The sequence below is a fragment of the Hippichthys cyanospilos genome, chromosome 21 (genome assembly GCF_059441005.1).
Source record: "Hippichthys cyanospilos isolate Australia breed blue-spotted pipefish chromosome 21, RoL_Hcya_1.0, whole genome shotgun sequence".
NCBI lineage: Eukaryota > Metazoa > Chordata > Actinopteri > Syngnathiformes > Syngnathidae > Hippichthys > Hippichthys cyanospilos.
This window is the reverse complement of record NC_142389.1, coordinates 7,843,017-7,870,505: the sequence shown is the minus strand read 5'-3', so window position 1 is coordinate 7,870,505 and position 27,489 is coordinate 7,843,017. Positions and strand designations below refer to the sequence as shown.

The 27,489-nt window shown below is 40.6% G+C and overlaps 5 protein-coding genes and 1 long non-coding RNA gene across 11 annotated transcripts; 4 read left to right on the top strand and 2 right to left on the bottom strand.

The window, feature by feature from the left end:
* Positions 1 to 253: 253 nt before the first annotated feature.
* Positions 254 to 9,385, bottom strand: LOC148406443 (lamin-A-like). 3 transcript variants are annotated; one of them, XM_088404722.1, is made up of 14 exons: positions 8,129 to 9,385; positions 6,511 to 6,900; positions 6,033 to 6,388; positions 4,123 to 4,279; positions 3,872 to 3,997; positions 3,610 to 3,780; positions 3,412 to 3,537; positions 2,417 to 2,637; positions 2,073 to 2,346; positions 1,537 to 1,644; positions 1,322 to 1,441; positions 1,197 to 1,253; positions 769 to 966; positions 254 to 664 (listed from the first exon to the last, which is right to left on the bottom strand). In XM_088404722.1, the coding sequence occupies exons 3-14, from the start codon at positions 6,368 to 6,370 to the stop codon at positions 629 to 631; spliced, it is 1,932 nt and encodes a 643-aa protein (XP_088260848.1). In that variant the 5' UTR covers positions 6,371 to 6,388; positions 6,511 to 6,900; positions 8,129 to 9,385; the 3' UTR covers positions 254 to 628. The 3 variants fall into 3 exon arrangements, with proteins under 3 accessions (XP_088260848.1, XP_088260847.1, XP_088260845.1); XM_088404721.1 differs by having other exon boundaries at positions 769 to 969; positions 6,033 to 6,392; positions 8,129 to 9,384; XM_088404719.1 differs by having other exon boundaries at positions 769 to 969; positions 8,129 to 9,384.
* Positions 8,692 to 13,815, top strand: usf2 (upstream transcription factor 2, c-fos interacting). 2 transcript variants are annotated; one of them, XM_088404723.1, is made up of 11 exons: positions 8,692 to 9,115; positions 9,870 to 9,913; positions 10,093 to 10,196; positions 10,288 to 10,395; positions 10,557 to 10,719; positions 10,861 to 10,948; positions 11,202 to 11,246; positions 11,939 to 11,997; positions 12,176 to 12,267; positions 12,375 to 12,503; positions 12,762 to 13,815. In XM_088404723.1, exons 1-11 carry the CDS (start codon positions 9,078 to 9,080, stop codon positions 12,849 to 12,851), a joined length of 960 nt encoding a protein of 319 aa, XP_088260849.1. In that variant the 5' UTR covers positions 8,692 to 9,077; the 3' UTR covers positions 12,852 to 13,815. The 2 variants fall into 2 exon arrangements, with proteins under 2 accessions (XP_088260849.1, XP_088260850.1); XM_088404724.1 differs by lacking the exon at positions 11,202 to 11,246.
* Positions 9,555 to 27,418, bottom strand: LOC148406438 (uncharacterized). Of its 2 annotated transcripts, XR_015863966.1 has the most exons (4): positions 27,084 to 27,418; positions 26,874 to 26,972; positions 19,215 to 19,302; positions 9,555 to 10,404 (listed from the first exon to the last, which is right to left on the bottom strand). It is a non-coding gene; the product is annotated as an uncharacterized LOC148406438 (long non-coding RNA). The 2 variants fall into 2 exon arrangements; XR_015863965.1 differs by lacking the exon at positions 19,215 to 19,302.
* tekt2 (tektin 2) lies at positions 13,970 to 18,773 on the top strand. Of its 2 annotated transcripts, XM_088405048.1 has the most exons (10): positions 13,970 to 14,074; positions 15,200 to 15,359; positions 15,454 to 15,579; positions 15,861 to 16,066; positions 16,135 to 16,278; positions 16,661 to 16,775; positions 16,857 to 16,964; positions 17,048 to 17,191; positions 17,259 to 17,338; positions 18,004 to 18,773. In XM_088405048.1, the coding sequence occupies exons 1-10, from the start codon at positions 14,016 to 14,018 to the stop codon at positions 18,203 to 18,205; spliced, it is 1,344 nt and encodes a 447-aa protein (XP_088261174.1). In that variant the 5' UTR covers positions 13,970 to 14,015; the 3' UTR covers positions 18,206 to 18,773. The 2 variants fall into 2 exon arrangements, with proteins under 2 accessions (XP_088261174.1, XP_088261175.1); XM_088405049.1 differs by lacking the exon at positions 13,970 to 14,074 and having other exon boundaries at positions 15,207 to 15,354.
* Positions 21,322 to 22,380, top strand: LOC148406440 (free fatty acid receptor 3). Its single transcript, XM_088405572.1, has one exon. It carries the CDS (start codon positions 21,322 to 21,324, stop codon positions 22,378 to 22,380), a length of 1,059 nt encoding a protein of 352 aa, XP_088261698.1.
* On the top strand, positions 23,350 to 25,174 carry LOC148406439 (free fatty acid receptor 2-like). The gene is made up of 3 exons (XM_088405179.1): positions 23,350 to 23,367; positions 24,272 to 24,379; positions 24,473 to 25,174. The coding sequence occupies exons 1-3, from the start codon at positions 23,350 to 23,352 to the stop codon at positions 25,172 to 25,174; spliced, it is 828 nt and encodes a 275-aa protein (XP_088261305.1).
* Positions 27,419 to 27,489: the final 71 nt, after the last annotated feature.

The window sequence follows — 27,489 nt, the reverse complement described above, 5'->3', positions numbered from 1 at the left end:
GGTTCTGGGTTCAAAATTTTGCTCTGTCCTTCCTGTGCAGAATTTGTATGCTCTCCTTGTGCCTGCCAGTTTTTCTGGTTATTTTTCTCCAGCATTCCAAAAAGATGCGTGCTGGGTAAGTGATGACACTACATTGTTCATAGGTGTGAATGATTGTCTATGCCCTGAAAACGGCTGGTCAGGTTACCTATGACCCCCAGTAGTTTTACAAGCACAATAAGAAGTGAATAAAGAGAAAAAATGACAAATGCAATTCATTTCTAAGAAGAATAACTTTATTTTTTTTTATCAAAGAACATTTCACAAATGGAGGGAACAGATTTGAATCAAAATAGCTGTGAAAAAAGTAATATACTTATAAACTGCCTGATAATAAAAGTACTAAAACAGTAATAAAAAAAAGTACATTTTAAATTTTAAAGGGAAAAATGTCTTAACAGGGATGTTAATCTGTCCTAGTTCTAAATGAACCTATAGTTCATATTTGTTTGCCTGATGGCTCACCAATTTGCATAAGCATGCCTATGTACATAAGCATAAACAATTTGCATATGTAGAAAATTGTATAAACGTAACCTAAAAATATATAAATGAATTGGTATGAAGTTCAGATCAAATATCCAGGGCCTCACATTATTGGACAGCTTTCAACTCGGGTTCCACTCTGGAAAAAAAAACAAAACCTCAATTAGTATAACAGCAGTAGTTCTGCTTCCTCATTTTTTTTCCTTGTTTTTGTATTTAGCAGTTTTGCTTTATTGGCCCAACCTTGCGAGGTGTGCTGCTACTGAACACGTAGGAATGTGGCAACAACCCCTCCGAGATGCCACCTGTGCGGAACGAGCGGGACACCGAAGACACGGCGCTGCAGCTGTTGGGTTTGTCTGAGGGAAATCCGCAGGTGCCGCACATAACTGTACGACTACGCAGATTGTACTCGCTGTCCCCACAGGTGCTGTGAGCCACCTGCTGCGGAAACAACAGACTCTGACTCGATTCAAACTATTGACCAATATAAATGACTCAACAAGCGTATCGTTTTTTAGCTTCTTGAAAATGGACCAAATACCAGTGATAAGGTTTTTTATTAATTGTTACTTTATTGAAAATTAAAAGTGAACATTTTTTAACACATAATGCAGCTTTGGTCACTGACATTTTAATTTTATTGTCATACAGTATTTTTATAACGTTACCATGTCATCATCATCATCTTCCAAATGCGTGCGAGTGACTTTCCTCATCGCCATTTCCTGTAAAATAAGGTTAAAAGATAAATATGGATGTTTTTAGAAGTTTTGATGCATTAAATATTCATTACCTCTCCATTAGCGCTAATCAAGGTGGTCTGGAACTGGTCTCCGGTGCCCCAGTTGGGCTGGGCTTTCCAGACCAGGTCAGAGGGAGGATTGTGGTTTCCTCCAGCACCGGCCGCCCAGATCTGGTCCAAACGTAAAGGTCACAGCAGTTTTAGGCACCTTGTGTCATGTCAATGCGCTGATTTGAGATCTGTTGTTAAAAGAGGTTGCCAAATACCGTGACTCTCTGGCCTGCTTTCAAGACAAACTTTGCGGGAAACTTGAATGCAATCGGTGCAGAAGAGCCAACCTGGCGCTTCACCTGCCAATTCCCCAAATTCTGATCCTAAAACAGGAATGGGAAAACATAAGTGGAGTGTGCAGTTCAAAAATCGGACACAAAATAAGGATGAAACAGTGTGAATTTGGGAAAGTAATCAGACAAGGATTATTATATTTTCAAATTAAGAGCAAATTATTTGGAACATGAAACCGCGGTTAAACACCGGTAAGTCGGTATGTCATTTGTTAGATTTCATTTTCAGTTTGTATCGAAAGTGGGGAGCAAAAGTTGTAGTCGAAAGACTAGTCAAGTTGATGCAACTTCAAATTAAAAGCATGCATTCATGTCCACAAATTTATTTTGAAGTTGGCCTTCTCATTGTGTTTCTTGCACATTTGACTCAACATCATTCATCATTTTAATCAACTTTTCACAGAGGTAACATTGAAAAAAGGTTCGAACCACCGCACTAGTTAAACACATAACCTGACCTCATCTGCTTTGTTGCTGAGTCGGACATATTTGCCATCCTGGTCCACCTCGTCCACAGTGACACGCCCGCTGGCGGAGGCCTGCTGAGTGACGCGGGTCCGAGCCAAAGCGCCTCCAGCGAAGCTTGAGGCCTCGCTGTCCGTATCGTTGGGACGCCTCCTCTTGGCGGAGGAATTCTGAGCGCCGCAATTGAAGGATCGGGAATGAGTCGATGTAGTGGAGGAACGACTTCCCGCCATCCTCGTCGGTGGCGGACTTGGAGAGAGGCGCAGCCTGCAGACAAAGTTGAAGACATCAATGGCTATTCCAATTCAGAGTTGCAGTACGTCTACCGTCTGCTGACCTCTCCTCCTCGCCCTCAAGCAGCTTCCTGTAGGCGCCTATCTCCATATCGAGAGCCAGCTTGACATCCATTAATTCCTGATATTCATCCAGCTGCTGCTGCATTCGCTGCCTGATCTCGGCCATTTCTCGGTCTTTCTCTCCAAGGAGGCGACGCATGGTGTCTCGTTCTCTGGACAGAGCCTCCTCCAGGTCCTTCACCTTTGCATCACGGGCTGCCAGCTAGATGAACAATAACAGCTAAGTTGATGTGTGTCATTTGTTTTGAAGGTTACTGAATACATAACAGCAACAAGATCCAAACACTCACTTAATGACATGTGTTACATGCCACACAACATTTGTTCTTTCCTGTCAATATGACACAAAGAAATAGAAAATGATTGGAGTCGGATAATCAGTGCTAAAATGATCATCAGTCAATCCTTTGCAAAAATAAGCAATAAAATGAGGAAAAAGTCGCATTTGGCAATGAATGAGTTGAAGTCAAGTCAGAAAATTTCCTCACATAACATGTACTATATGCCCCAATTATAGTCTAAAAACGGTTTTCTGATATTGTGTTGATGGTATATGACTTTTTGTCCATTTTGTCAGTGATTATCAACTGAAAATGATATCACAGTTGCTAAGTGCTGAGTTTGGTCATGTGACATTCACAAATTGAGCCATGATTGAGCATTGAGCACTGAGCAACTGTGATGTCATTATTTTCAACTGAAAACAAGTTACAAAATAGCCCCCCTCTGAGATGGAAAAAAAAAATAGTGGATTTTGTGGCTGAATTTATATTTCACTGTCGTAATATTAATGAATGTTTAACCTATTGGCACCATAAAACATATTATTGTAAAAATGATTTCCTGGTTGCTTTTACATTCAATTAAACTTTAAATTACTATTTCACACTGTCAATTCTGATTGGCCAAATATATATATATGTATATATATATATAAAATTCATATTATTTCATGTAACTAGTATTATGAGTTCACCTGTTTCTGCAACTGGCTTAACTGAGACGACATGGACTCCAGGCGGACCCGTGTCTGCTGGAGCTCCTCGTGCGCTGCGCCCACAAGATGGCTGCTTCGGTCAGCTGACTGGCGTGCGCCTTCCAGCTGAACACAAAAAGGTAATAGAAGGTACGTAATTACAATTTTGCAAGCGTTTCCCGCTTGCACAAAGTTTACCTTGGAGTTGTAGGCCTTCTCCAGTTCCTCCTTGTAGAGCTTAACTTGAAGCTCATGCTGGCTTCGCATTTCCATCAAGGCATCAGCCAGTTTGCTTTCAAAGTCTTGCTGGTGGCCGTTGTCCAACTCGACCATGCGAGACTCATGGCGTCGCTTTATCTCACGCAGCTCCTGCGTGGGAAGTGTTACATGAGATTCACTCTGTTTCTGGCACAGCTTTATTTTCATTAAACAAGTGATAGAGATGATAACGAGGTCTGACCTCAGAGGCCAGGTTCTTCTGGAATTCAAGCTCTTCTTTGAGGGTCTGAATGCGATTCTCTCCATCCACCCTCCTCAGCATCTCATCCTGCAGTTGTTTTCTGGCATCGCCCAGGCTGGTGTCCAGCTACATGACAGTATAACCGTAAATTTGGTCTAATTTATGTCATATGAGGTTGAAGGGTAAAAAAGAAAAAGTTCCCAGATGTATTTCCACTGACTTTTTAAAAATTGAGCGTGGTGTAAATTTACCTTGGCAACCTGCGTCTTCAGGTCTCTGTTTTCAGTCTCAAGGCTGCGCTTTTCTCCTAATGCGGTAGTCAAAGACGCATCTTTGGAGTTCAGCAAGGCCTCCAAGTCTTTAAGCCTCTGCAGCGCTCCTGCCAAATCCGATTCTTTTTTTGTGTTCCTGAAATGACAATTCGACGTGAATTTTCTCAGCGATATCAAAAGATGGAAACAGGAAAGGGTTGCGAATGAGCAGAATGACTGCGAATGACTCATTTTCAGACCTGAAAATTCAGGGATGAACAATTTTACTTTTATTATTGTATCAGTCTAAAATGGGACTACCATTTCCGATTTTCAAATTGAATTGAATAAAAACAATGTAATTCACAAATGAGATTATGATCAGGTCAAGTACTAGTAAATAAATAGTCAATAAAAAGAGCAATTTCCAGTGTGTCTATCTAGTTATTTTGATAATTGTGGGTTCATTTTTTTCATATCATTCTCACAGTATTTTATTTTATAATTTTTTGCCAAGAGAGGGCACACTTCTGGTAGTGTGATAACAAAGTGGTCGTGCCATGTTGAACTTTGATCTGTTGTCACCATCTGGGTGAAATTTCAGCTCCCTGGTGTCTTGTTTCAATGCTTTCCCTTTAATGTGAAATGCCTAAGGGTTAATATTGTGACGGGCATTAGGACCATATTTCTCGCACCCAGCAGGCAATTTGCTTGAGTTTGAATGAACCTTTGTGACACTTTGACTTTGATGCAATGACTTGGACTTACATGACTTTAACAATGTTTGTTCGTTGTTGGCAAGCAAAGAATAAAGACATGCACTTGAAAAACATCATGTGTTTCATCTTGCCATAATATTCCATCTGAAAAGCTGATTTTTCCCTAATAAACGTTTTAAGTGTTTCAGTTGGTTTAACCCACTGCTTCACTAATCATAGGGAAGGTCTCGTGTTGTGATATTGAAAGGAGCCAGATGAGGTGGTTGGGGCATCTGGTTAGGGCATGTCCCACAGAAAGGAGGCCCCGGGGACAACCCAGGACACGCTGGAGGGACCATGTCTCTCGGCTAGCCTGTGAACAACTTGGAATCCTCCCGGAGTAGCTGGACGAAGACCGGAATGGTCTGAATACTCCCAATAGGCCTACAGGACTGTGCCCTGTAATTATCTGGAGATCAAGTAACTGTATAGTCCACCTTTAAAAGTCAGTAGGTATCTACTAACCTTAGCTCTACACGAGCATGCAGAGGTACTCCAGTATGGAAAATGGATGAAAAAAATAAAAAAGGCTGTACATCACGGAAACTTTAGAAAGAACTGGGAGTTGCATAAAAATTTCCTCTACGCAGTCAAATGTGCTATTTTGAGTAAGTATTTTCTATGAGAGGGGAAAAAAATGGGGATATACTTTTGTGTTTCCACTCTTGCACATGACTTGCGAGCTACAATGTTTCCAGTCTTCTCCATCTAACCACAAACCACGGCTTTTGGTGTTTGGTTGCCATGCTGTCATGGCAACAGCCTGTCTCTGCCAAACACACTGAAGCCATCAAGCCAATATTTATGGAAGAGTAAAAGAAGCGGGGCCCTCCAACCGCTGCCACGTATCGTGAGTGTGTCATTACTTTGGAGGATGAGGAGGAGGAGGAGGGACGAGGGAAGAACTTAGTCATCAGGCCATTGATGTGTGACTACGGGATGTCTGAATGGAAGAGCTGCAATTAGTCATGAGGAGACTTTTGCTTGGGGTGTGGCCCTATCAGGAAAGCTATTTGCAGCAAAATGCACATGAGCATCACTTATGAACTAATTCATGTCCAAGGCCGTAAATGGGTAATAGATGTGAGCATTGAGCATTTACGCATTAACAGGAATGAATGTGAGGGTGCTTGATATAATGGTGGACCCTACCTTGCTTTCAGCTCCTTGAATTCCTCTCTCAGCTTGCCCACCTCCAACTGGAGACGTGCACGCTCCTTGGCCACCGAGTCAAGAGTCTTACGGGCATCCGCCAGCTCTGTCTCGTAGGCGGCCTTCAGGCCCGTCAGCTCCCGCGATACCTCCGTCTCCGACTCTGTGATGCGCAGACGCAGCCCGGCGTTCTCGACTTCCAGGGATCGGACCTTGTCGATGTAAACGGCCAGACGGTCGTTGAGGTTGCTGAGATCTTCCTTCTCCTGGAGACGCGTGATGCGGTTGGGGGACAGGGGTGTGCTTGCGCCTCGGGGAGTGTTTTTTGGTGTTGCCATCTTTCAAGCTTGCTCCTGCTGACTGACCAAAGACCAAGTGAATGCATGCAGGTTTGGAAAGTATAAAAAAAAAAGAGCCAAATGCAAGATCTATGTAGGATCAAAGTCAAAGATGCTCTTTGAAGATGCAAACAACTTACCCCTTTGAAGTCTCTCAAAGAAAAGAAAACTTTGAATATTTGCAAGTGAGAGATCCCAGGGTCCTTTGTGGTCACCAGCACCGTTCAGCCAGTTGCTATGCGTATACTGTACGAATATATCTGAGTGCCCATAGGAAAGAATGAAATGGGAGGGGTGAAGAAGAGAGAGGTTGGCCTCAAAAGTTTGGCAGTCACTCGAGGTGGTTGTTCCTCTCCATCTCTTTTTTTTGCTCTGCGGTCTGAACAAATGAGTCACCCACTACAGCTATTTCTTGTGATTGGAGTTCCTTTATTTGTATTGTTTTTTTAATGTCTTAACATCTTCTGGGGATTATTGCATCTAAAGAACAATGCTGTTAATTTTGAGTATCTGTCACCAGATGGCTGAGCCTGTTGGGGAGCAAATCAATACCGGTTCAGTTCAGTTTTCAAACATTCAATTACATCAATTACATGTTTTCTTCATTCACATCCAACCAAACTTCCAAAAACACATTCTTGCTGTCACTGAGTGGGAAACTAAACCCCGAGCTGCCTCCACAGAATTCAGCTGAATTAACCGATACGTTTTCAGTGTTTCTATTCATGTCATTCCCAATTCAATAGTTGGTCTTTATTTTATATGAGTGGATTGATTTTAACAAATTTTGAATAATAGTGACTGTAAAATGGCTGGTTTGACTTCAGTCAAACATGCATGTGACATTGAATTCATGCCATTTACACACATGCATAAATTGCCCCCCCCACAAAAAAAAATCACTTTAGAAAATATCAATAATAAAGAGGAGGAAAACTAAAAGGAATAATAAATGAAAAACAGTCAGTGCTTGACTTGTGGTTAGAATTATTTTTTAAAAGAAAGACAATAAACAGGCCACAACATAAAATGATGGTACTTCAACTTGATATTTTGATACACAATTTTTGACACAATCACTGCAATCAAATGGCTTTTTTTTTTTTTTTTTACTGTTTCAGGTCTTAGCAGCTATAAAGACTCCAGTTGTTGCAAGATTGAAACAACTTTTTTGTTTGTTTTCAACAACTAAAACTGTAACAATTACAATAATACAAAATATAACAACTAAAACTTCCAGTAATAAAATAACAATACAGTACATTACATTTTTGAATTAAAAGAAAAAAAACATTTGAAAATTGAAGTAAATTTACACAAACATATTGGACTCAACACAAGCACAAATTATTCCAATTGTATTTTGATTTAAAAAAAAATGCTTCTTTGAGAGATTAGTGTCTAAATTTGTTTCTGAAAAAAAAACGTAGTGTCCTACCAATCATATTATCTTTGTTTATGTGTATGCAATGTTGCCATTATTATCCGTAAATTTGTCAAATACACTTTTTTTTCCTGTAACACAAAGAGCATTAAAGGGTGCTTTTCTTTCTTTTAAGTTGACACATTTTCTCTTTACAATTCTTTAACGATTCCTTGGTCAATATAACAGTGAACAACAAAAAAACATATGTAAACAATCAAACATTCCAGATCGTATGACATTGCCACCATATAAAAATAACATGTAACATTTAAATAAATGTAATTTAGTAACAGACCAAAGCAAATTAGAATCAATGTTATGAATCTGTTTACCTTTTTGTTGTTTGAAATCTAAGAGACTCAATATCATAACCAGAATCAATCAGAAATATCTTTAAACACTGAGTAAAACTAAATAATTTGGCTTTGTGAGAATTAAATTTTCCTAACAAAAAAAAATAAAAGTACAGGACTCTTTTACTGGACTGGGAAACCTCAAACGGTGACGTCATCGAATTGCTTCAGTTGTTGTGGTCTGAGAGAAAACCTGTATTGGATCACAATGATCACATGGGCAAATCCTTCTTAAATATTGTACCGTACAAGTGCCCTGCTGTATACAGCAATGAGCTCCAAATTGTTGTAGTTTAAATACAGTACTGTAGTTGAAGTAAACGTTGATTGGACGCGCCAGGCATTATTTAACACAGCTATCCATGAGCGTGAAGACGTAAAATCGACATGCGTTAATTAGACAAACTAAAATATGAAACTTTAACTTTAGGATTTTAAACTTGAATAACAACGTGATGATATTCGCTCATTCATTTGGTTTTGAGCTAAAAAATTACAGAAGTCCACTCCTTGTTTTACCGTATACAGGGGGAAACGTTGCATATACAGTCAGCGGCTCAGTTTAGCCAGAAAAAAAAAGAAAATCGTATACAAAAAAATGCACAATATATTTGGAAAAAAAGACCTAATAGCGGCAGTAAAGTATCTTTAAGTTCCCGACTAATATCACCCCGCTGCGGTGAACGGCTCCCGGTCGATCCGTTAGCAATCGCCCCATTCGGAGGTTTTGGCGCAACACACACACACACACCAGCAGAAGCAGGGACGAAGCGGAAGCCTCCATTTTAGCTCCCGTGGCCGCTCTGCGCCTCACGTGTCCTGGCCTGTCTGCCTCACATGACCCGTGTGTTTGTCCCCGTGATCACAGCCTCCATCTCGGCGGATTCGCGTTGTTGCCTTCGCTCGTGCCCACGCCGACCGAGCCTTCATGGATATGCTGGAGCAGAGTGTAGACAGCTCGGCGAGGTGAGGCTCGATCGGCCGTTTCTCTCCACCGGCCCGCCCGCGAGCAAGGCCGCCATAGTTTAGACTTTGCAAAAGGCTCTTCTTTATAGCTTTAAGCTGTTTGACAAGCTTACTTTTACCCGCTTTGTGTCGGGAGTTTTTGGACGTCTATTTAGTTCTCCGTATCGCTTATAACGTTGCAGTTTTATATTCGAGTAAGCATTTGATTTTATTATTTTGTTCGTTTGTTGTTTTTAGTGTTTAGCGAATGTCCAACGTTACGGCTACCGCGAGACCGAATTCAAAAGCAAGGCAACAACTTATGCATGTTGGGGTTTGTTGTTGTTGTTGTTTTTGGGAGGGGGGGGGGGGCAACCTGTGTTATTTTTTTTACCGGGTGGACGTTTTAGGGGATTGTAAAGACTTTGTTTGGAGAGAGAAATAGCGTAGTTGTTGAGGAATTAAGGTCATTTCAAGAAGACGTTCCAGCTCTAATTACAATCATTGTCCCCAACGTGTGAGTTTGGGTAGCCGATAACAGTTTATTATTTCCACATTTTAAGTCACATCTGTTTTACGTAATTTTATACAATAACACAGTACGATAATGTACTTTATTTTTGTGGTGTAGTTTTCTCATGCAACCACCGGGTGGCGTTACTCATCTGCAACAAGCTTTGATCAACACTTTTTGTAGCTTGTGATGCTAGTTTCGAATTTCATCTTATTTACAGACAATTATGTTATTATTTATATTGATCTTTTCTTTTTACAGTCACGACAAACAGGAATCCGACGACATTGAGCAGTTGCAAGAAGGTAGGAAGTTTGCTTCCAGTTTCCAATCAAGAGTATTGTTTTCCAAATGCAGTAACTATGACTTTTATTCTAGCTAAAGGACATAAAAAGCTAAAGCACTGAATGCACATAATTGAATACATGTAATGAGCTCATTTACTTAACTGACTCACATGTTTCCAATTTCTTACGTTTTGCAGAAGTAGAGGAGCAATCAACTGGGACTATTTCTGCTGTTCCACAGGCTGGGTTCTCTGACCACAATGTCCAATACCAGTTCCGCACAGAGAACAGTGGTGGGCAGGTAAGGACAGTAACAGTAGTGAGCTCAGTTTGTTGTTTTGTTTCTGTTTTGGTTTTCAAATGGCCTATGTGTTCCTACTCTCTCTCTCTAGGTGACCTATCGAGTAGTTCAGGTGACAGACGACATCATTGACACATCCTCTGACGCCACCGGGGCCGTTAGCGTCGTCTCTACTGCAGCATTTGCAGGAGCGCCTCAGGTGTGTGTGCTGAAAACAAATATTACTGTGAATTTATTGAAAGTTTGTTTTTTCTATAAAGTCATGAACTCGAGTAATCAAACACATACAAAAATTAAAAACTGAAAATTACTCATGAATATGGCTTATAATTTGGTTCCCTTTAATTCTTTATCGTGCAGGCTGTTATTCAGAATCCCTTCAGTAACGGGGGAAGTCCTGCCGGAGAGTCGGTGGGGGGAGAGACGCGTTTTGCCTACTTTCCCACTGCTGCTGCTAGTGACGGGACAGCCACAGCCGTGTCGGTGCAAAACACCTCTGAACCGACAATCACACAGGGTGCAGGTAGTTTTGTTTAGAAGTTGTCTTTGTTGACAATTTAAAGAGATCCATTTTGTGTGTTTGACATCAATTTCTATGCTGGGTAGTAACAAACTGATATTTCTTAAAGCAACACAAATGAACTTTTTAATTGTTTGTATCCAGGTCAGTTTTATGTAATGATGACTTCCCCTGATGTCCTCCAGTCAGCAACTCAACGGACCATCGCACCCCGCACACACACTTACCAAGCGTGAGTACATACAGCCTCTTTGCACTTTTTTTAATCACCCATCTCCCTCACTTACACACAAACACTCTTGAGTCCTACATTTTCGAATTATTTCCATCAAACTCCCCAGGAGGTATTATTTTTGTTCCTTTTCTGGCAAAAATCCAAACATGGTTTGTAAAAATCAAGATAAAACGACAACAGCACAATATCCATCCTACAAAATGATCAAACATCTGAAAACCACACTGTCCTACTTACCTGCCATCCCCAGAGACCTTGGTGAAAGCGAGATGTTGCAGCATGGCAGCACAAACTGGTGAGGAGAACTTTCACATTCCAACCAATGCTGCAACCCCCCCTTTGCCCCCCACTGTCACTGCCTTCATTTACAAATATACACAATACTGTATTCGTGCTGTGAGGTGTGATGTGTTTCTTTGTCCCTGAAGTGCATAAACTTCATTTTCGGTTACCCCCTGCAGTGGTATTTAAAATCCTACTTTTGTCATTTGTCCTCTTTAAATGGGTCTTTTTTTTTTCTTGGAGTGAATGTAAGATAGTGTATTTAATTAGAAAAAAAAGGTCTGATCTTTTAAAAATCCCCTAAAGCATAGGTGTCAAACTCCAGTCCTCGAGGGCCGGTATACTGCATGTTTTGCGGTTTTCTCTCCCCAGCTCACCTGATTCAATTGAGTATTTTATTAGCAAGCTCTACGGGAGCTTGGAAATGATCCTAATAATTTAAATCAAGTGTATTTGAGAGATAAGGTTTGAAAACATGCAGGATACTGGCCCTCAAGGACTGGTTTGACGCCTATTTTAAAGGCTAACAAAATGCAATCATCTTGCCTGTCTTATGGAAGAAACATACTTTTTCAACTAAATCATCATTGATCATAGAAAAAGTATTTTACAAAGTTTACTTAAGTACAAGTTACTCCTATAGTTACTAGTAGTTAATTTTCCGGGATTCAATTGGAGCCACAACAAAAATATGTGTCATTACAGGAAGGTGGATGGTCCACGAGCGCCGAGGGATGAAAGAAGAAGAGCACAACACAATGAGGGTATAAAGAGAAGTTACTGAAATGTTGTCTTAACTTATTCAATCACAGGACTCCTGTAACCATAAATTACATTATAATTAAGCTTAGTTATTTTTAGCAAATATAATTTAGCAATTTTCAAAGCTTATAAAAGTGTATAAACATATTTTTTTGTTTTGTTTTGTTTGTTTTTTTCCAGTGGAGAGAAGAAGAAGAGACAAGATTAACAACTGGATTGTCACACTTTCAAAAATCATCCCTGACTGCAACATAGACAACAGAACTGGTGCTGTAAGTCTTGGCAAAAAACTTAAGACTATAAAAACTGAAATGCAACATCGATAGAACACAGATTTTGATTCAGTTTCTTGTCGATTTGAATAAAAATCACGCCACAGAGTAAAGGAGGAATCCTGTCCAAAGCCTGTGACTACATCCGAGAGCTTCGTCAGAATAACCAGCGATTGCAGGAGAGCTACAAAGAAGTGGAGCGGGTCGAGCTGGATAATGAACTTCTTAGACAACAGGTAGACTATAATCATATCAGTTTAGAAATGGTGCTTTTCAACATTTTAAAACTAGTCTGAGTTTATTTAGTTAATTCACATCATATGTATGTTTTTCTTCATTACTTTAGTCAGATTCGGGTTATTGTTAATGATCACAATGGGTTTTTCTTTCTTTTAAAGAGGGACGACCAAAAATGTTGTCCATTTTTGATTGAAGTAAAAATTTATGCTATTCAGAATTGTCTTCATTTCCTCATCTCTCTCTTATGTTTTCAGCTCGAGGAACTAAAGAGTGACAACGCGCTGCTTCGAGCACAGCTACAACAGCACGGCGTGGAACTCAATGGAGACTCAACACCCCAGTGATCAGCGTACTGGACATATGTAGTTTTGCAAACATGCAGATTCCCGCTCACCTGAACAATACCAGGAAAGGAATAACCGCGGGTGACTACTTCCATCTGGATCCCATTGAACATAATGTGGGCCAGTGGCCTACTGAAGGACCACTGAGTGACAGTTTCTTCCTCCATATGCTGCTGGTCAATGGCTGATATTTACTGAGTAGCCCAATGAACCCCCCCTCACCTCTGCTTCAAGGAGCATGACCTCGGCGCACCACCACACTTGCACAAAGCTTTATTTGACTGTCATTTCAAATCCTGCCACTCCTCCCCATTTCTCAGCTTTGTTGGTGTATTTTTTGTTTGTTTTTTAAGCTACCAAATGTAATAGGAAGTACCACTCACTCTTTTGTCCTTTTAATTTATAAACCTTGTCAAAAGTCAACACATTTAATTATTCTTTTCTGGCAGTTAATCAGTTGAACAGTTTTGACGGTGTTGATATTATTTTAGCGCAAGACCTAAATAAGGTGTAAACCTAGCTCAGGTAATTGGGGTAGTGCACTGGCATCTGGTTCCCAGATTATTACATGTAGATTTTATTTTATTTTTGTCTCGGGATGCAATGGACAGATAGTTGAGAAATGTGCATCATTTGGATCAGTTTTATTGGGCATCACAAGTAGTAGTAGGTTAGTATACAGTAGTTTTCTTTTGTTGTCACTGAGGTTAATGAATGTGAGGGCTCATTTGGAGACCCGCCTACGTTTGGCCTCATGGGCATTTTTTTTAATTGTGTTCCTCTTTCACTAAACACGCAGCAATGTTTGGGACCTTTGTGGCTAAGACGAGGCAATAAACTATGGGCATGAATGAACTGATATTTGTGGTATGAGTGATCAAGGCCATTTTGTCTGAACGGCATGGAATGATGACTACAAACAGAGCAAATTGTGATGCGTCAATAAAAGAACAGCTGCTTTTAACATTGTTGTGTATTACAAACCAAACCGAATAAGAGTTTTAATACAATTAATGTTTGGTCTTTTAGATTTACGTTTGACAACACGTTATAATAAATGCCCCAGGTCAAGATCCGTTACGTGCTATTTGCGGAAAGTACGTGTGTCGTGTTTTCAGTCCGGAGTTGTCGCCTTGTTGCGTAGAGACGAACTTAGTCGTTGCTATGGAAACCGCGCAGCAACAACCAGCACCAGCCAACGAGCTGATCAATATGGAACGAAGGTGAGTCCAATTCTATGAAAATAAATAAATAAAGCACTTTGAATAGCAAAGTAATTAAAGGAAAATGTGAATTAAATGCACAAATTTGATTGCGTGCAAAGTTTTCGTGGTTCCATTTCAACCACCGCATGTCACGACTTCGAACATCGAATTTCTGATTAAAAGAAAGATTTCTACTTTTAATCACAATTAAAACACTTAAAGCGAACTGGGTTTCATTGTGTACTTAAAGAAATGCATCAAAATTAGGTTGAAAACCTGGTTATAAGTTGGTTACCAAACTGACTAATGTATCAGCGATGCCAGTTTGCAAACAGGATGCGCAGATTCGTCATACGCTACAAATAGTGAAAATTTACACCCCCAACTTCAAGACTCCGGTGTGGAGTAAATGATTTAAGATTCAATTGATGCATAAATGGACTGCCCATAGGAAAATCTGATGCCTGTATCACGCTGGGAAAATCACGTTATCGTTTTCGCACACGATGACTTTGGATGAGGACACCTTGTGGAAAATTGTTTTTAGAAAGCGCACGTTAGAAAGCGCAGTCCATGCATTTTTTCCCCCAAGTCGTAAACCTAATATAAAGTCTTTCAAGTTTCTTATTAGTTGCGAGATTACAATTTCCATTTCATATGAAAATATTTTATGAAATTACAATTTCCATTTCATATGAAAATATTTTATGAAAATATTTTATTTAAAAAAAAAATTGAACACTGTAAAATGACAAAACTATATACTAAAATAACCATCATAACCAACCAGGGTAAAAATGGCACGTGTATATAGCTGTAAACTACAATAAAGATGAAAAATAATGATTTCACTTAAACGCATTGAAGCATTGAGACTAAAAAACACAAAGCCCACATATCTGACAGGCAGAGGCAAAACTAGTGCTTGAATTCAATTAAATAATTAATCATCATTAATTATTGAATATCAGCCCCTTCATTCATGGTATATGAAGTCCTGTATCATATTACCCAAGCATTTAAGTGTTGGATGTAAAGACGTATCCATATTTCCCTGCTAACTGTAAGATTTTTAACACATATTTAAAACATCTTTTTTCCACCCCAGATGACTAAATCTTTACATATCATTTATTAACTCAGGATAATGACCAAACATCCGGAGAAGCCCCTTGTGCACTACGGTGTGCCAGAGTGGTGCAACAACAACGAGCAGCTGTCTGCCACTGCGGTTCACGAGCGATACGTTTCCAATGTAATCCGTCAAGAGAGCAGGTCACTTCGCAATGAAACCAACTGTAAGGTGGGAGCTTGATGACGTCACAATTGCCTTTAAATGCACTTTTCAGAAATTGGGTTGGTGTTTTCAGTTGTTATTATGTACTATTTCCCCACAGACAGAATGGGATGAAAGCGATACCTCGCGCATGCTGAGGGATCGGGTCTGGGAGGTTTCAAGATGTAAGGATCTACTCGTAAGCTGTGCGAAGAAAGTAGATGATGAGATTGAAGCTCTGACACTGGTAATCTCCGCTAGAAATAGTAAACATCTACTGCTTTATAGACCCCCAATTAGGATTGAAATCACAACCCCTGGTTTACAAGACCATGTGCTCTAACCACTGAGTAATAGAGCCCAGTCCAAGAAATGAGTTCAAAACCAGATAACCAATTTTTGATTTTTATGTTACGAATGGGCAGGTACTCATCAGACCCATTACCATGTTTATTCAATCAATTCAAAAGTCAATTTTCCATATGTCCCTCTGCTATGTAACCCTAACTTGACTGTGTGGTGTGGAAGTCAAAAACCCGAACGGAAGAGACCTTGGCTGCCACAGCTGTTCCCCACGAGGTCAGCGTAGAAAGCCTGACCCTGAGGGAGGGGCGACAAGGATATGAACTGGTCCACGACCCGGTGGAAAAGGAGTTAAAGAAAGAAGTGCATGTAATTGAAAATGTGCAAAAAACCCTGCAGCACCTCATAGACCAGGCGTTTGAACAAATCTGGTAAGAACATAAGAACGCAGACTTGGAACTCCAGTCATTATATTTCACATTTTACCTTTTGTTTGTAGTATTTTGCAAAAAATCCGACAGCAGCTGACTGCTGACCTCCAGAACAAGGTGGAAACTCTGGATATCGACAATACCTGTCTTGAACTGACAATAACATCATCTCAGATCTCTCTGAAGCCAGACCCAAAAAGAATACCTGCGGGGTAAACTGCTTGTCTATTTGTCTGTCTGTCGCTAGCTAGCTAGCAGCTAGGGCAGCACTCAGGCCTTGGCTACACACAACCAGGGCTACTTAAACCCAGTTAATTTCCCCCCTCTTGGTGTGTAAAAAAATTCCGTCTATTTAGCTTTACTTATTTCAAAAAATGCTGCTATACAAATCCACGTAATGCAGTTTTATTCATTTACAAACATGCCAAGCTGCTAGGTGGCACTAGTTTTTCCAGCAAACCAGACATTTACCACTCATTTGCAAGAACCCCGGTTACGTGTAGACTATGCCTCAAACTACTTAGCTAGCTCTCCATGCATCGATTCATATACTAGTACAAAAATAATCCTCATCATTTAACTTCCACTTCTAAGTTCATGCACGCCACACGATTGGATTCAGTTCACCAAGCTGAATTTGGCTCGTGCCCGTGAAGCAATGGAGATGTCCGAGCAGTTGAGGGAGGACATGAGTCTCACTAGAGTCAGTGTAAGTGTGATCAAACTTGGAAGCAATGCTATATGTATGCAACATGCATGCAACATTTATGCACGTTTTCTTAACCTCTAGCTGCAAAATGAATTGAAGACCCAGCAGAGAGCCACAGAATTTGCACTGCGGAAGCGCAATCACGAAGAGCAACAGGCTTGTCGTGAGCTTGAGTGGCAACTGAAAACTGTACGATTGCAGTATACACATGCAGTCATGAGAAATTTTGGGCGGGGTAAAAAAAAAAAAATGCATGTCCTCTCTTTTTGTAGACTGAAGACGAAATAGCGCACATGGAGAATGATATATTCAAGTTAGATGCGGATCTAAAGGCAAAATGGGCCCCGCTGAAGCTGGCTCACACCAGACTGGAGAACAGAACCTGTCGGCCCGGCATGGACCTCTGCAGAGATGAGGTGGACATAAAGGACATCTCAATAAACAAAAATAGTTTTTCCAACTGTCTTTCTGTCCTGTTTCCAGGCGCAACGTTGCCTTGTTGATGAAGTCAATCAGCTGGAGGCTACAATTGCCATTCTGAAGGAAAAGCTAGCTGAAGCTCAGTGAGTTCTAATATGGAGCTCACCCTGGATCCTAGCTTTTAGTTTTCAACTGTTCATGATTGTGATATGGCATCACATAAAGCCTGCAGTCTGATTGGAACCCCCCCAAAAAATTAAAAAATCTAATGTACTGGAGCTGTCCAGCCAGAAGAACTGAAGCGACTTGACGAAATTAAGACAGTGGTGTCCATTATGGCCCGAGGGCCGTTTTTAAAAATGACCGAATGTGTGAAATGGCAACAAGTGAAAAAAAAATGGGAGGGTGTGAAAAGGGTGCTGCTACTGCTAAAAATGTAGTTTATACTTTATATATTGGAGAGCTTTTCTAAATATGCAAAAACAATGGAAAAATATTCACAACAATTTCTATTCTAAACTGTTGTGAATGAAGATAATTCAGTTTTAGATGCAAACCACAGATCTCACATTAATGATCCTCAAGTAACTGCTTTAAAAATGGTCAGATGATTACAATTTGCTGCTTGTCTGAATGTGGAGATGGGATTTGGCTGCTTTTCAGTGCAGGGCTGGATTTAGGTCTAGTGGAGTAGCTCCTGCATCTTTCCATTTTTCTGTTTGTGGCCACCAATAAGGATTATAATTTGTTTATTTACATATTTGTTTCCGACAGTATTTAGTCCAAACTCGTAATTTTCTTCCTTCAGGCACTCCTTACAGAGACTTAAGTTTCATCACAACCAGATGATGCAGGATCACGCCAGAAAACGAGACGCTTTGGCCCTGGAGCAACGATGCATCAACATCCGCAACCGCCTCATCCCCATATTATACGGAGACGACACCCAGGTACCACTTCTCCTACTCACAAGCTCGAGCGGGAGGAGCACTACGCATCTTGACGCCTGAAAAGATTGTATTCATTTTTACCTAAATTCCGCTAAATACATCAAATATTTCATTTTCTACAAGTATTAAGGAACTGACACTAAACATGAAGTATAACTTGAAAATACATCAATTCTGTAGAGTTGTTGATATCTTACACTTTGTTCAATATACTTGAAATACATGAAGTGATCAAATGTTTATGGAAATTGTTTTTAAACCCGGACTTGTTTCTCGCCCTGTTTGCGATATTTTTTCCCAACGTCCCGAGTGTGTGCTTACAAGGCTCACGTTTGTTTGAAGGCCATTACGATTACTGTTATCTTTGATGGCTTTGTTTGACTTCGTCATTATGTTTGACCATCTGACGCTTGTTTACACCCTGAAGAGAATAATGTGAATCCCCACTCCCACGTTTATACTATACGTAACAATTATATGCAGATATGTACAGTAAGTATATGATATAAAAAGAAAAAAGTAAAACAGGCTCGGCATCAAGAGTTGCTGATGTAACCAACCTTGAGCATAATTTAACAAAGTTATAAATGACTGTGAAGACGGTTTATTAAAAAAATGTGAAAGAATTGATACTGTAGACTTTATTTTATGTGATTCTGTGTAAACTGTGATTTCATTTGAATTTTCTGTTACCTTATAAATGTGCCCCAACACCGTTAAAGGGAAAATCTGACACATTAAATTTGTAAATTGGAAATTTTGGGTCACCGGACTAGCAACTACCAGCGTTGTTTTTAAACACACAATGGGATTTTCTTGGAAAAAAAATTCTTATCTGCCATTGTGCGTCAATAAAAATCCTCCACAACAAATCAGCATATTTTCTGCTCCATTTATTTCAGCACAAGCTTTTTACTTGACACACCCACGCCTCGGTCACACTCGTTTCCACAAACACCCATTTACGCTTGACCATAAAACCATGAGATGCTCCTCGTGTTACAAACAACTTAAGTCATTCTCTATCTTAAAGCCTGGCCTAGTTTCCTCCTCCTTTGCATTTACTTACCTGTCAGAGGTGGCAAGTTGAGACTGTTTAAAGTATGAATGGAAAATATTTTGTAAATTTGACATCAGCGTTAACATCTTTACCAAATCTGAAAGAGAAAAAAAAGTACATGTAATAAGGCTTCAAAAGCTTAAACAAGTAACATGGGGCTTTTTATTCAACAGCACAACATGCTGGCCACAAGCTAGTTTGCAACCAAACAAGCCGGTCCAAGTAATAATAACTTAACTTTGATGGGCTGGCAGATCTGAAATATCAGGGAGGCCTGCGCCGCTATGGGGGTGATCACAGCCACATTTGGCAGACAAGGGGAATAATAGTAATAATCATGTATTCAGGTGTGGCTATGCAAAATGATTGAGAGGGTTTGATGCGTGTTCACACTTTTCACACATGTGTGTGCACACGTTTCACACGTGTGTTAACACGTTTCACACATTTATGAATGAAATAAAGTATCGGTCAAATTTTTCAAATGGAATTGGAATGTCACAAAATCTATTCACAATTGAAAATGAAAGTCATTCCAAGTCTTAAAGCATCACCCATATCATGAAAATACCAAGATGTGCAAAGCTGGAATCTGGGCAAAACATTTTAAGAATTGATGATCGTCATTTGAATAGTATTTTGAAATGCCTGGCTTAGTGGGGATTCTTCAACCAAACGAGCAAACAAGCACAGCAAATCACGTGTTGCCACAACAGTCAGGATCCCCTGATATTTTTGCCATATGTGAAATGTACTTGTTATTAAAATCTAATCCTATGTCTCAACAAATCAGAGCTTCAATGTTCCTATTCTTTCTACGTTTTAAGCAAATGCCTTCAAATACTGAATTAAGAAGAGTGTTGTCCAATGTCCGACCCGTGGGTCAAATCCGGTCCGCAAGGAGGTTCAATCCAACCCGCAATATGATTTTGGAAAGCACAAAAAAAATGTAAAGGAGCAGCTATTAGTATAATAAAGACCTATTAGTCTGCGGTCCATAATCAATGGACAAAAATTCTTACTTTTACAAGCAATGCCAAGGTGAGTACTGCAACTTACAAGAGGAACTGATCACCTGCCACGCCGTGTGACACAGGTTGCTGATTGGTTCAGTGACAAAGTGGAAAAGTACACTAGCATTAGCACCTAGCTTCGTTATGCTATGGCTCAGTTGCCACATTTGCATGAAATAGCTTGCTGTTTGCTTCAGCGACAGACAGTATAACACTATACTAGCGTTAGTATTAGCATCTAGTATTAGCATCTATCTTTGTCATGCTACGGATCATCGCCCCGAGAAGAATCACAATGAGACGGGGGTCATCATCTGGGCCTTACCCAGACATTCGGCTTTGGTCTGAGTTGTATTATAAACAATCAGTCTTTTTTTTTTTTTTAATTACAGTATCTAATTTATAGCACAGCGGTTAGCGCACAGCGCTTTTTTTTCTGAAGACTTCTTTGTCATGTATGTCAATTACGTGGGTGCCATCCAGTGTCCAAAATGGGACACTACAGCACCATTTCATTCTTTAATTTTCTTTTCTTTATTCACGGGCTGTCCCCTGCCTATTGCCCATAGATTTTCCTGCATGTAGCCCTAAACTAAAATGAAATTGAAAGCCCTAGTGTAGAATGGATTTAGAAAAAGAAAAAAAATCTGAATTCACTTCTGAGGGTCTTTGTGCCTTTCGTTAAGTATTTGTACTTAAGTATTTCGCCCCACCGCGGCCCTCATGACTACCGCATGGCCCTACAGATCATTTCAACCACCTCAGCCTTACAGAGATGACCGTACGCAACCCTCAATTATTCTGAATCATTTCACCTAAAGGTCCAGATGCTTTTCCCTGCACTGAGAGGGCAATTATGACAGCCTGGTGCCTGCTAAATGCCGTATACTTCTGCATGAGTGCATGCATCTTCTGATCAGTATCTCACGCCCATGTGGCATATGACAATATGCCACACCGCCTTAGTCGCCAGTACCTCAGTCAGTACAGTCGCAAAATGGGGACTCGATTTTTGAGACGAAGACGGCGATAGAGCTAACAGATGGCACATTTTGGCAGGAATTCCAGTCGGTCTCACTGGTGCCGTCCAAAGTATCTCCACGATGCGCATGGCGGTCAAGGACTGCGTTGCTCTTTTCGTCTACTCTTTCACTTTCCTTCTTGGCCTTCCCGCCAATTTGCTGGTTCTGTCCGTGTACGTCCGCAAAGCCCGCAAGCACGGCGCCACGCCCAACGTGGTCTATGCCCTCAATCTCTGCCTGGCCAACCTGGTTCTGGTGGCCTGGTTGCCCATCAAGGCTTTGGAGACCTTACTTCAAGATTGGTGGCTACCGGCTCCTGTGTGCATCGTTTATAGTTTCTTCCTCTTCTCGTCGCTCTATGGAAGCTGCTTGTTCATCACCGCCGTTACGATGGGACGCTACCTCAGCATCGCCTTCCCACTTGTCTACAAGCGGTACCGCCGGGCTCGGATCTCGTGCTTTATCAGCGCAGCACTGTGGGCCTTCGTGCTGCTTCACCTCGGCGTTGGGCTCGTGGCAGAAGGCGGCGCCAACTTCGTCTCGGTCAAGGACGACGCTTTGGCGTGCTACGACCATTTCAACGCCTCCCAACTGGCTGTGTTGCTGCCCCTCCGTTTGGAGATGGCCGTGGTCCTCTTCCTGCTGCCTCTGGCGGTGTCGTCCTTCTGCACGCTACGCTGCGTCACCCTGGTGTGGCACTCCAATTTACGGCCGGCGGGGAAAAGGCGAGTCCTTGCCGTGGCGCTGTCCACGCTTGCTGTGTTTGTGGTATGCTACGCGCCCTACAACGCCTCGCACGTGGTGGGGTTCGTGTTGGGGGAAAACGTCGAATGGAGAATGTACGCCATGCTGACCAGCTCCTGTAATGTTTTCCTGGAGCCCGTCGTCATGTTGATGTTGTCGCCGGCCGCATCCAGGGGGATAGTTGGGAGAATTTGTAGCGGCCAAAGCAGATTCAGTCGGACTGGAGGGTTTCGCCATCATGGCGCCGCTCCAAATACTGCGGCTAATGTCAGGTCGCCCGCTACCCTGACCGAGGGGAGCCAAGCCGGGGCGGACGTACCTAAACTGAGTCAGGCATCAAGTGACCCTGGAGGAAAATTGTCTTTTATCAGAAGACAAACAGGCCCGCTCAGTTGACACTTGACATACAAGTGATGCAACTTAGGAGATTTTCAGGATGCAAGCCATTATTTGGCTTCTGAATTTTTTTTCTTTGACTTGCACTGTACGATGACATTGAACTCAACTCACTTTTATTTGCCACGCAACCAGTAGAATTAGATATTGTGTCTTCAAAACAAGCACATACATTGGATTAAAGTTTGCTAGCCAAATATTAAAACAACAACAAATTCGTAGCAACAGATATGTAGGCAAAGAAATGATCAATACCCACAGGCAAGATTTCTCATGTATACATTCATTACTAAAGGTTGTTAAGTCATTTACGGTTCTAAAATTGCACTGACTGTATTTTACTCTTTCCTGGTAGCCAGGCCACGCACACCTGAACATTCTTGCCATTGTTTTTACAAAGTTAAAGAGTGCTATTTTAATTATTAAAAAGAAACATTAAAAAAAAAACGTGTGTGTTTTTTGTTGGTGGAGTGGAGCAGTGGAGCATTTATATTTATTTCAAGGAAGAAAGTTGATGTGTGGTTAAGGTGTTTTCAACAACAATGAAAAATGACAAAAATGAATTTTCAACAAGCACAATAGTATTTTTTAAATTGATTTAGCAAATCTATGTTAACTGAACTGGGGAATTATGCTTTGATTATGCTAATACAGTGGTGGTGTTGGGGGGGGATCTATTTATCAGATACGAGTGACGCATCAGCCTTTCTCCACTTTCTTTGCTGAGACCTTTGACACTTTGAGTAATTACAACAAATTTCCGTGTAACAATGTGAGCTGACAATCGGATGCGAGGTGATGATGTTTGGAGAGCGCGAGCAATAAATACGGTGTCCAAAAGCTTATTAAATTTCCGCCAGCAGAGGTGAGATAGGAGATATCGAGCTTGATATGTTTCTTATGATGTTGGACGGAGATATAGCCTGTTGACAGGATTTCGGAACACAGCGATGGAGACACTCAAGCGTCATGTTTGACAGTAGTCAGGTAGGCATAATTTTATGTAAAGCATTGGATTTTTTTAATTAACATCATCATTATTATAATTAAAATTATCACCAAAGAGAATGTTGTAGAATTTCCCATACAAGAGCTGCATGAAAGTCTATTCTCAATTCAGATCATCATTTTAATATAATATTTGTATTGCGATAAAACTAGAATTCATTTGATTCCAATAGTTAAAGCGCATGAATAACTCCACCTCTCCCAAAAATGTTTTTTTTTTGCGTTTGAAAAGCGTTTTTGGGAAGAAGCTCTTCATATAATTTAGTATAAACCTCTTTTATATCATAACATTACTTTAGATTACATTGCAGTATTTGCTTTGAGATATGAGTGCTGTAAGTTTTCAAAATATGAGCAATCACTTGGCCGATTTATTTTGCTTAGACTTGAGGAATAAAAACGTAAAAGAACGAGCGTTGTGTCGTGGCAAAGAATGAAACTTCAAAACAGGTAATAGGCAAATAGGTCATGCTTTTGAAAATGAACCCTCAAGTTTTTCATTGCAAGTCCAAGTTAAGTCAATCTTAACAGCCACTAGGTTAGCCTTTCACTTCGCGAGCTCAATGCAAAATAGCATTTATATTGTAGTCCGGCTACCTTTTGACAACTTATTGCACAACATATGCCGGAAGACAATATTAAAGGATTCGCAGTTATATATATTTTTATCCTCTGCAAAGAATTAATATTAGTGCTGTACTGATGAAATGAGAGGAGCTGAGGTTTGACTCTTTTCATCTGCATTTTTTTTTATTTATTTGCAATTGTGCCACTATTGTTTGTTTTTATGGCATATAATATTAATGCAATTTATGATTATGTGGAGTGTACCTAAATGTGGCTGTATTTGTATCAAAAATGACCACGTTGTTGTGCTCAACAGTGTGTGTCAGAGAGGGGCATGCTTCACCTTCTGCTATCTGTCTACATCTTCACCTTCTTGATGGGGGTCCCTGCCAACATCCTGGCATTCTGCACCTTCTACCACAAGGTGCGCACCCGTGCCGCCCCCATCGACGTCCTCCTCCTCAACCTCACCATCTCCGACCTCATATTCTTGGCGTTCCTGCCCTTCAAAATGAAGGAGGCCTCGGACAACATGGACTGGTTACTGCCCTTCCCGCTTTGTCCTTTCACCGGCTTCGTCTTCTACGTCACCATCTACAACAGCACCCTGCTGCTCACCGCCGTGGGTGTGGAGCGCTACTTGGGCGTGGCCTACCCACTCCGCTACGCCCTGTGCCGCAGGCCTCGCTACGCCGTGGCGGCCTGCGTGCTCTTCTGGGTGGTGACCTCCTTGAACCTCAGCATTGTCTACATCATGCCATACGCCCAGTGGCAAAACGAGGCGGCCAAGCCTCCATCGACCTGCTACTTGAAATTCACCGAAGCGGAGCTCAAAATTGTGCTGCCGGTCCGCCTGGAGCTCTTCTTTGTCCTCTTCTGCATCCCCTTTGTCATCTGCTGCTTCTGCTACGTGAACTTCATCCTTATCCTGTCACGTCTCCCCAACATCAGCAGGCGGCGGAGGCTGCGGGCGATCGGACTGGCCCTCGGCACCCTGGTGGTGTTCGCCGTCTGCTTCGGGCCTTACAACGCCTCCCACGTGGTGGGCTTCGCGCGTCAGGAGAGCGAGGACTGGAGGAACGTGGCCTTGCTTTCCAGCACACTTAACGCCTGCCTGGATCCGTTCATCTTTTACTTCTCGTCGGCCGCCGTTAGGAGCATGCTAAAACACTGCTTTAAGAATGTCGCGGCAAAGCTGCACATGCTGAGGTGCCGCTGAACTGCGCTTGCAACGCCGAGGACAATAGCATCAGCCGAGGAAGGTCTTAAAATATCTTGTGTTACGTACATTATATTTAATGAAAACTCAGGAAATAACTAAAACAAAAATGGAAAAAAATGTTTATAGAATGACAATGAAAAACATAAAGGTTACATAGAGGTTTTCTTAACTTCATCGACCAGCTTCAAGCTCACATCACTCCATAATGGTGACCCCAATGAAGACACAGACCGCGAATGGTAAAATACAATTGACAAAATTATAAACATAATTTCATTTTTATCGTTATATTAATTTAATTTTTTGCAATAACTCAAAATAACATATAATGCAATGCTATCATCCTGCATTTAGATACTTCTGTCAAACACAAAATGCTTTAAAGTTGAGATTTTTTTTTTTATTCATATGTAAAAGGGAATTATTTGTATACTACTTTTGCCTTGAAGGCTTTGAGGTCAGAACGGGAAAAATTAGAGTGGTGAACACTACACATTAAACGGCAATGCCACTAACCTATCATGGAGGGACACTAGAATAGAACCAAAAAAAAACCCTCTTCAAACATCAGCACCTTCATCAGGTCATAAATTCAAACAATAATGTGCTGATTATTAGAATCAGTGGTGGAGAATGAAATATTGAAAAGTACCGAAGTATGACATGCACAACAATCTTTCAACAATACTGAAACATCTGGACACTTGCATCATAACATGTAGCAAATGGCAAAAGTTAACTTTTTGAAGGTCATGGTTCAATTTAGGTTCAACCTAAAAAAAAACTACACACGAGACTGGGTGTCAGCAACAATTATTCACATTCACACCTGTGGAATATGATGCAAGTACGGGGACGACATGTCATATACGTAAGCATCCTGATGCGTTGTTAAAAAATCCCCTCGATCCTGCTGCTGTCGTCTTGAGAGTTAGTTTTGTAAGGGACAAAGCAATTGAAAAACGGGGGCTGTTTGAGACAGGAAGCAGATACTGCAATGTTTACAAATGCTAATCTAATAAATTCAATTCATAAGCAAAGCCCGCATGTAGTGTGTACATACAGACATTACTCATCAGCCTCATGAAGTATGAAGTGATTTGAAAGAACACACAATATTTATACGAGCCATTTCTTGGCTTTAATTAGAAAATGCAACCTTCCATTGTGCCAGTGTAAACAGATAAAAGTATGTACTTTACTGCATGCAGTACAGTACACTCAGTACTGACACAGTTTGTGACTTTAAAATGTATATTTGGGTTTTATTGAAATGTGAATAATAGTTCATTACATAATAATCTATTTGTTGACTTGAAAAATAGAATGAATATATAATTAGTTCATATGATGTTTGTAAACACTGCTGTTTTGATTTAATCAATATTATTTTACCTCATATGATATGATCAGTGCAATTTTTTTGTCAAGAGACTACCTGGTTCATAAACACATTATTGTACAGCACAATCACTTGTAGATCAAATGTAAAAAACACTATTTATAAGAAATTGACCTATACTGTTTGATGAGGTATGTGGGATTTTGTTCTTTACTCCAATAAGAGACTCACTCTTTGTGTGGGTGTGGGTATGTGTGTGGCAAATAAAAATTACGATTACATTTAATTTTTGTTTCTCTGGTTTTATAGCTGCTTGTGATATGCGCTCGGTCGGCGAATGACGTCAGGGCTCACCTGTTAACTGGTTTGTTCATTTGATGCTCGCAAGCTCTGTTCCTGTCATTGTAAATCGCTAACGTGTGTCGGTAGAAGGCAAACTGGCCGTCCCCTCACCTGGAATAAAACAAGCTTTTTTTTTACCCCTCATTTAATTCACGAGCCACGAATGCAATATTAATGAAATACACACTCATCTACACAAACATATACACGAGTTGTACTCACTAAGCTGAATTTGTTCTCATCTTTTGGCATTGACCCCAGGGATGGAGCTAGCCGGTGGGATGCTAGCTTTAGCTTGACATTTGTTGGAAAGAATAAAATAAAATCCTCAACTCATCTGGGTTCTTTTGGACTTTCCTTTTTTTAAAGTTTACTAATATGTTTTAAACTTATGTCCACGTCTTTTTTTTAATTAAAAAGAAACTCACGTTATATCTACCAGACTCATGATTGAGGGGCAGATAAGTCAAAAATTGACATCCCTAAAAATCGTTAATAAATCTTATTCCAGTGTTTATTTGGCAGTGTACACAGGTGCATTACCGCCACCTATGGGAAAGGAGTGTGGAACGTTAGAAAGGCAAAATTACAAATATAAACTCTGATTAAATAAAGTAACTAATACAAA

Bases quoted from the DNA above. Each gene is read 5' to 3' on its own strand.
- LOC148406443 (XM_088404721.1), bottom strand. From the start codon at position 6,370: ATGGCAACACCAAAAAACACTCCCCGAGGCGCAAGCACACCCCTGTCC. The intron at 4,280-6,032 runs GTAGGGTCCACC...TTGTCATTTCAG, and splicing joins TTCAAGGAGCTGAAAGCAAG to GAACACAAAAAAAGAATCGG. The intron at 1,442-1,536 runs GTATTTGGCAAC...CGTTTGGACCAG, and splicing joins AAGCAGGCCAGAGAGTCACG to ATCTGGGCGGCCGGTGCTGG.
- usf2 (XM_088404723.1), top strand. From the start codon at position 9,078: ATGGATATGCTGGAGCAGAGTGTAGACAGCTCGGCGAG. The intron at 9,116-9,869 runs GTGAGGCTCGAT...TTCTTTTTACAG, and splicing joins AGTGTAGACAGCTCGGCGAG to TCACGACAAACAGGAATCCG. The intron at 11,998-12,175 runs GTATAAAGAGAA...GTTTTTTTCCAG, and splicing joins AAGAGCACAACACAATGAGG to TGGAGAGAAGAAGAAGAGAC.
- tekt2 (XM_088405048.1), top strand. From the start codon at position 14,016: ATGGAAACCGCGCAGCAACAACCAGCACCAGCCAACGAGCTGATCAAT. The intron at 17,192-17,258 runs GTGGACATAAAG...TCCTGTTTCCAG, and splicing joins TGGACCTCTGCAGAGATGAG to GCGCAACGTTGCCTTGTTGA. The intron at 17,339-18,003 runs GTGAGTTCTAAT...TTCTTCCTTCAG, and splicing joins GAAAAGCTAGCTGAAGCTCA to GCACTCCTTACAGAGACTTA.
- LOC148406440 (XM_088405572.1), top strand. From the start codon at position 21,322: ATGCGCATGGCGGTCAAGGACTGCGTTGCTCTTTTCGTCTACTCTTTC.
- LOC148406439 (XM_088405179.1), top strand. The intron at 24,380-24,472 runs GTGCGCACCCGT...TTCAAAATGAAG, and splicing joins TCTGCACCTTCTACCACAAG to GAGGCCTCGGACAACATGGA.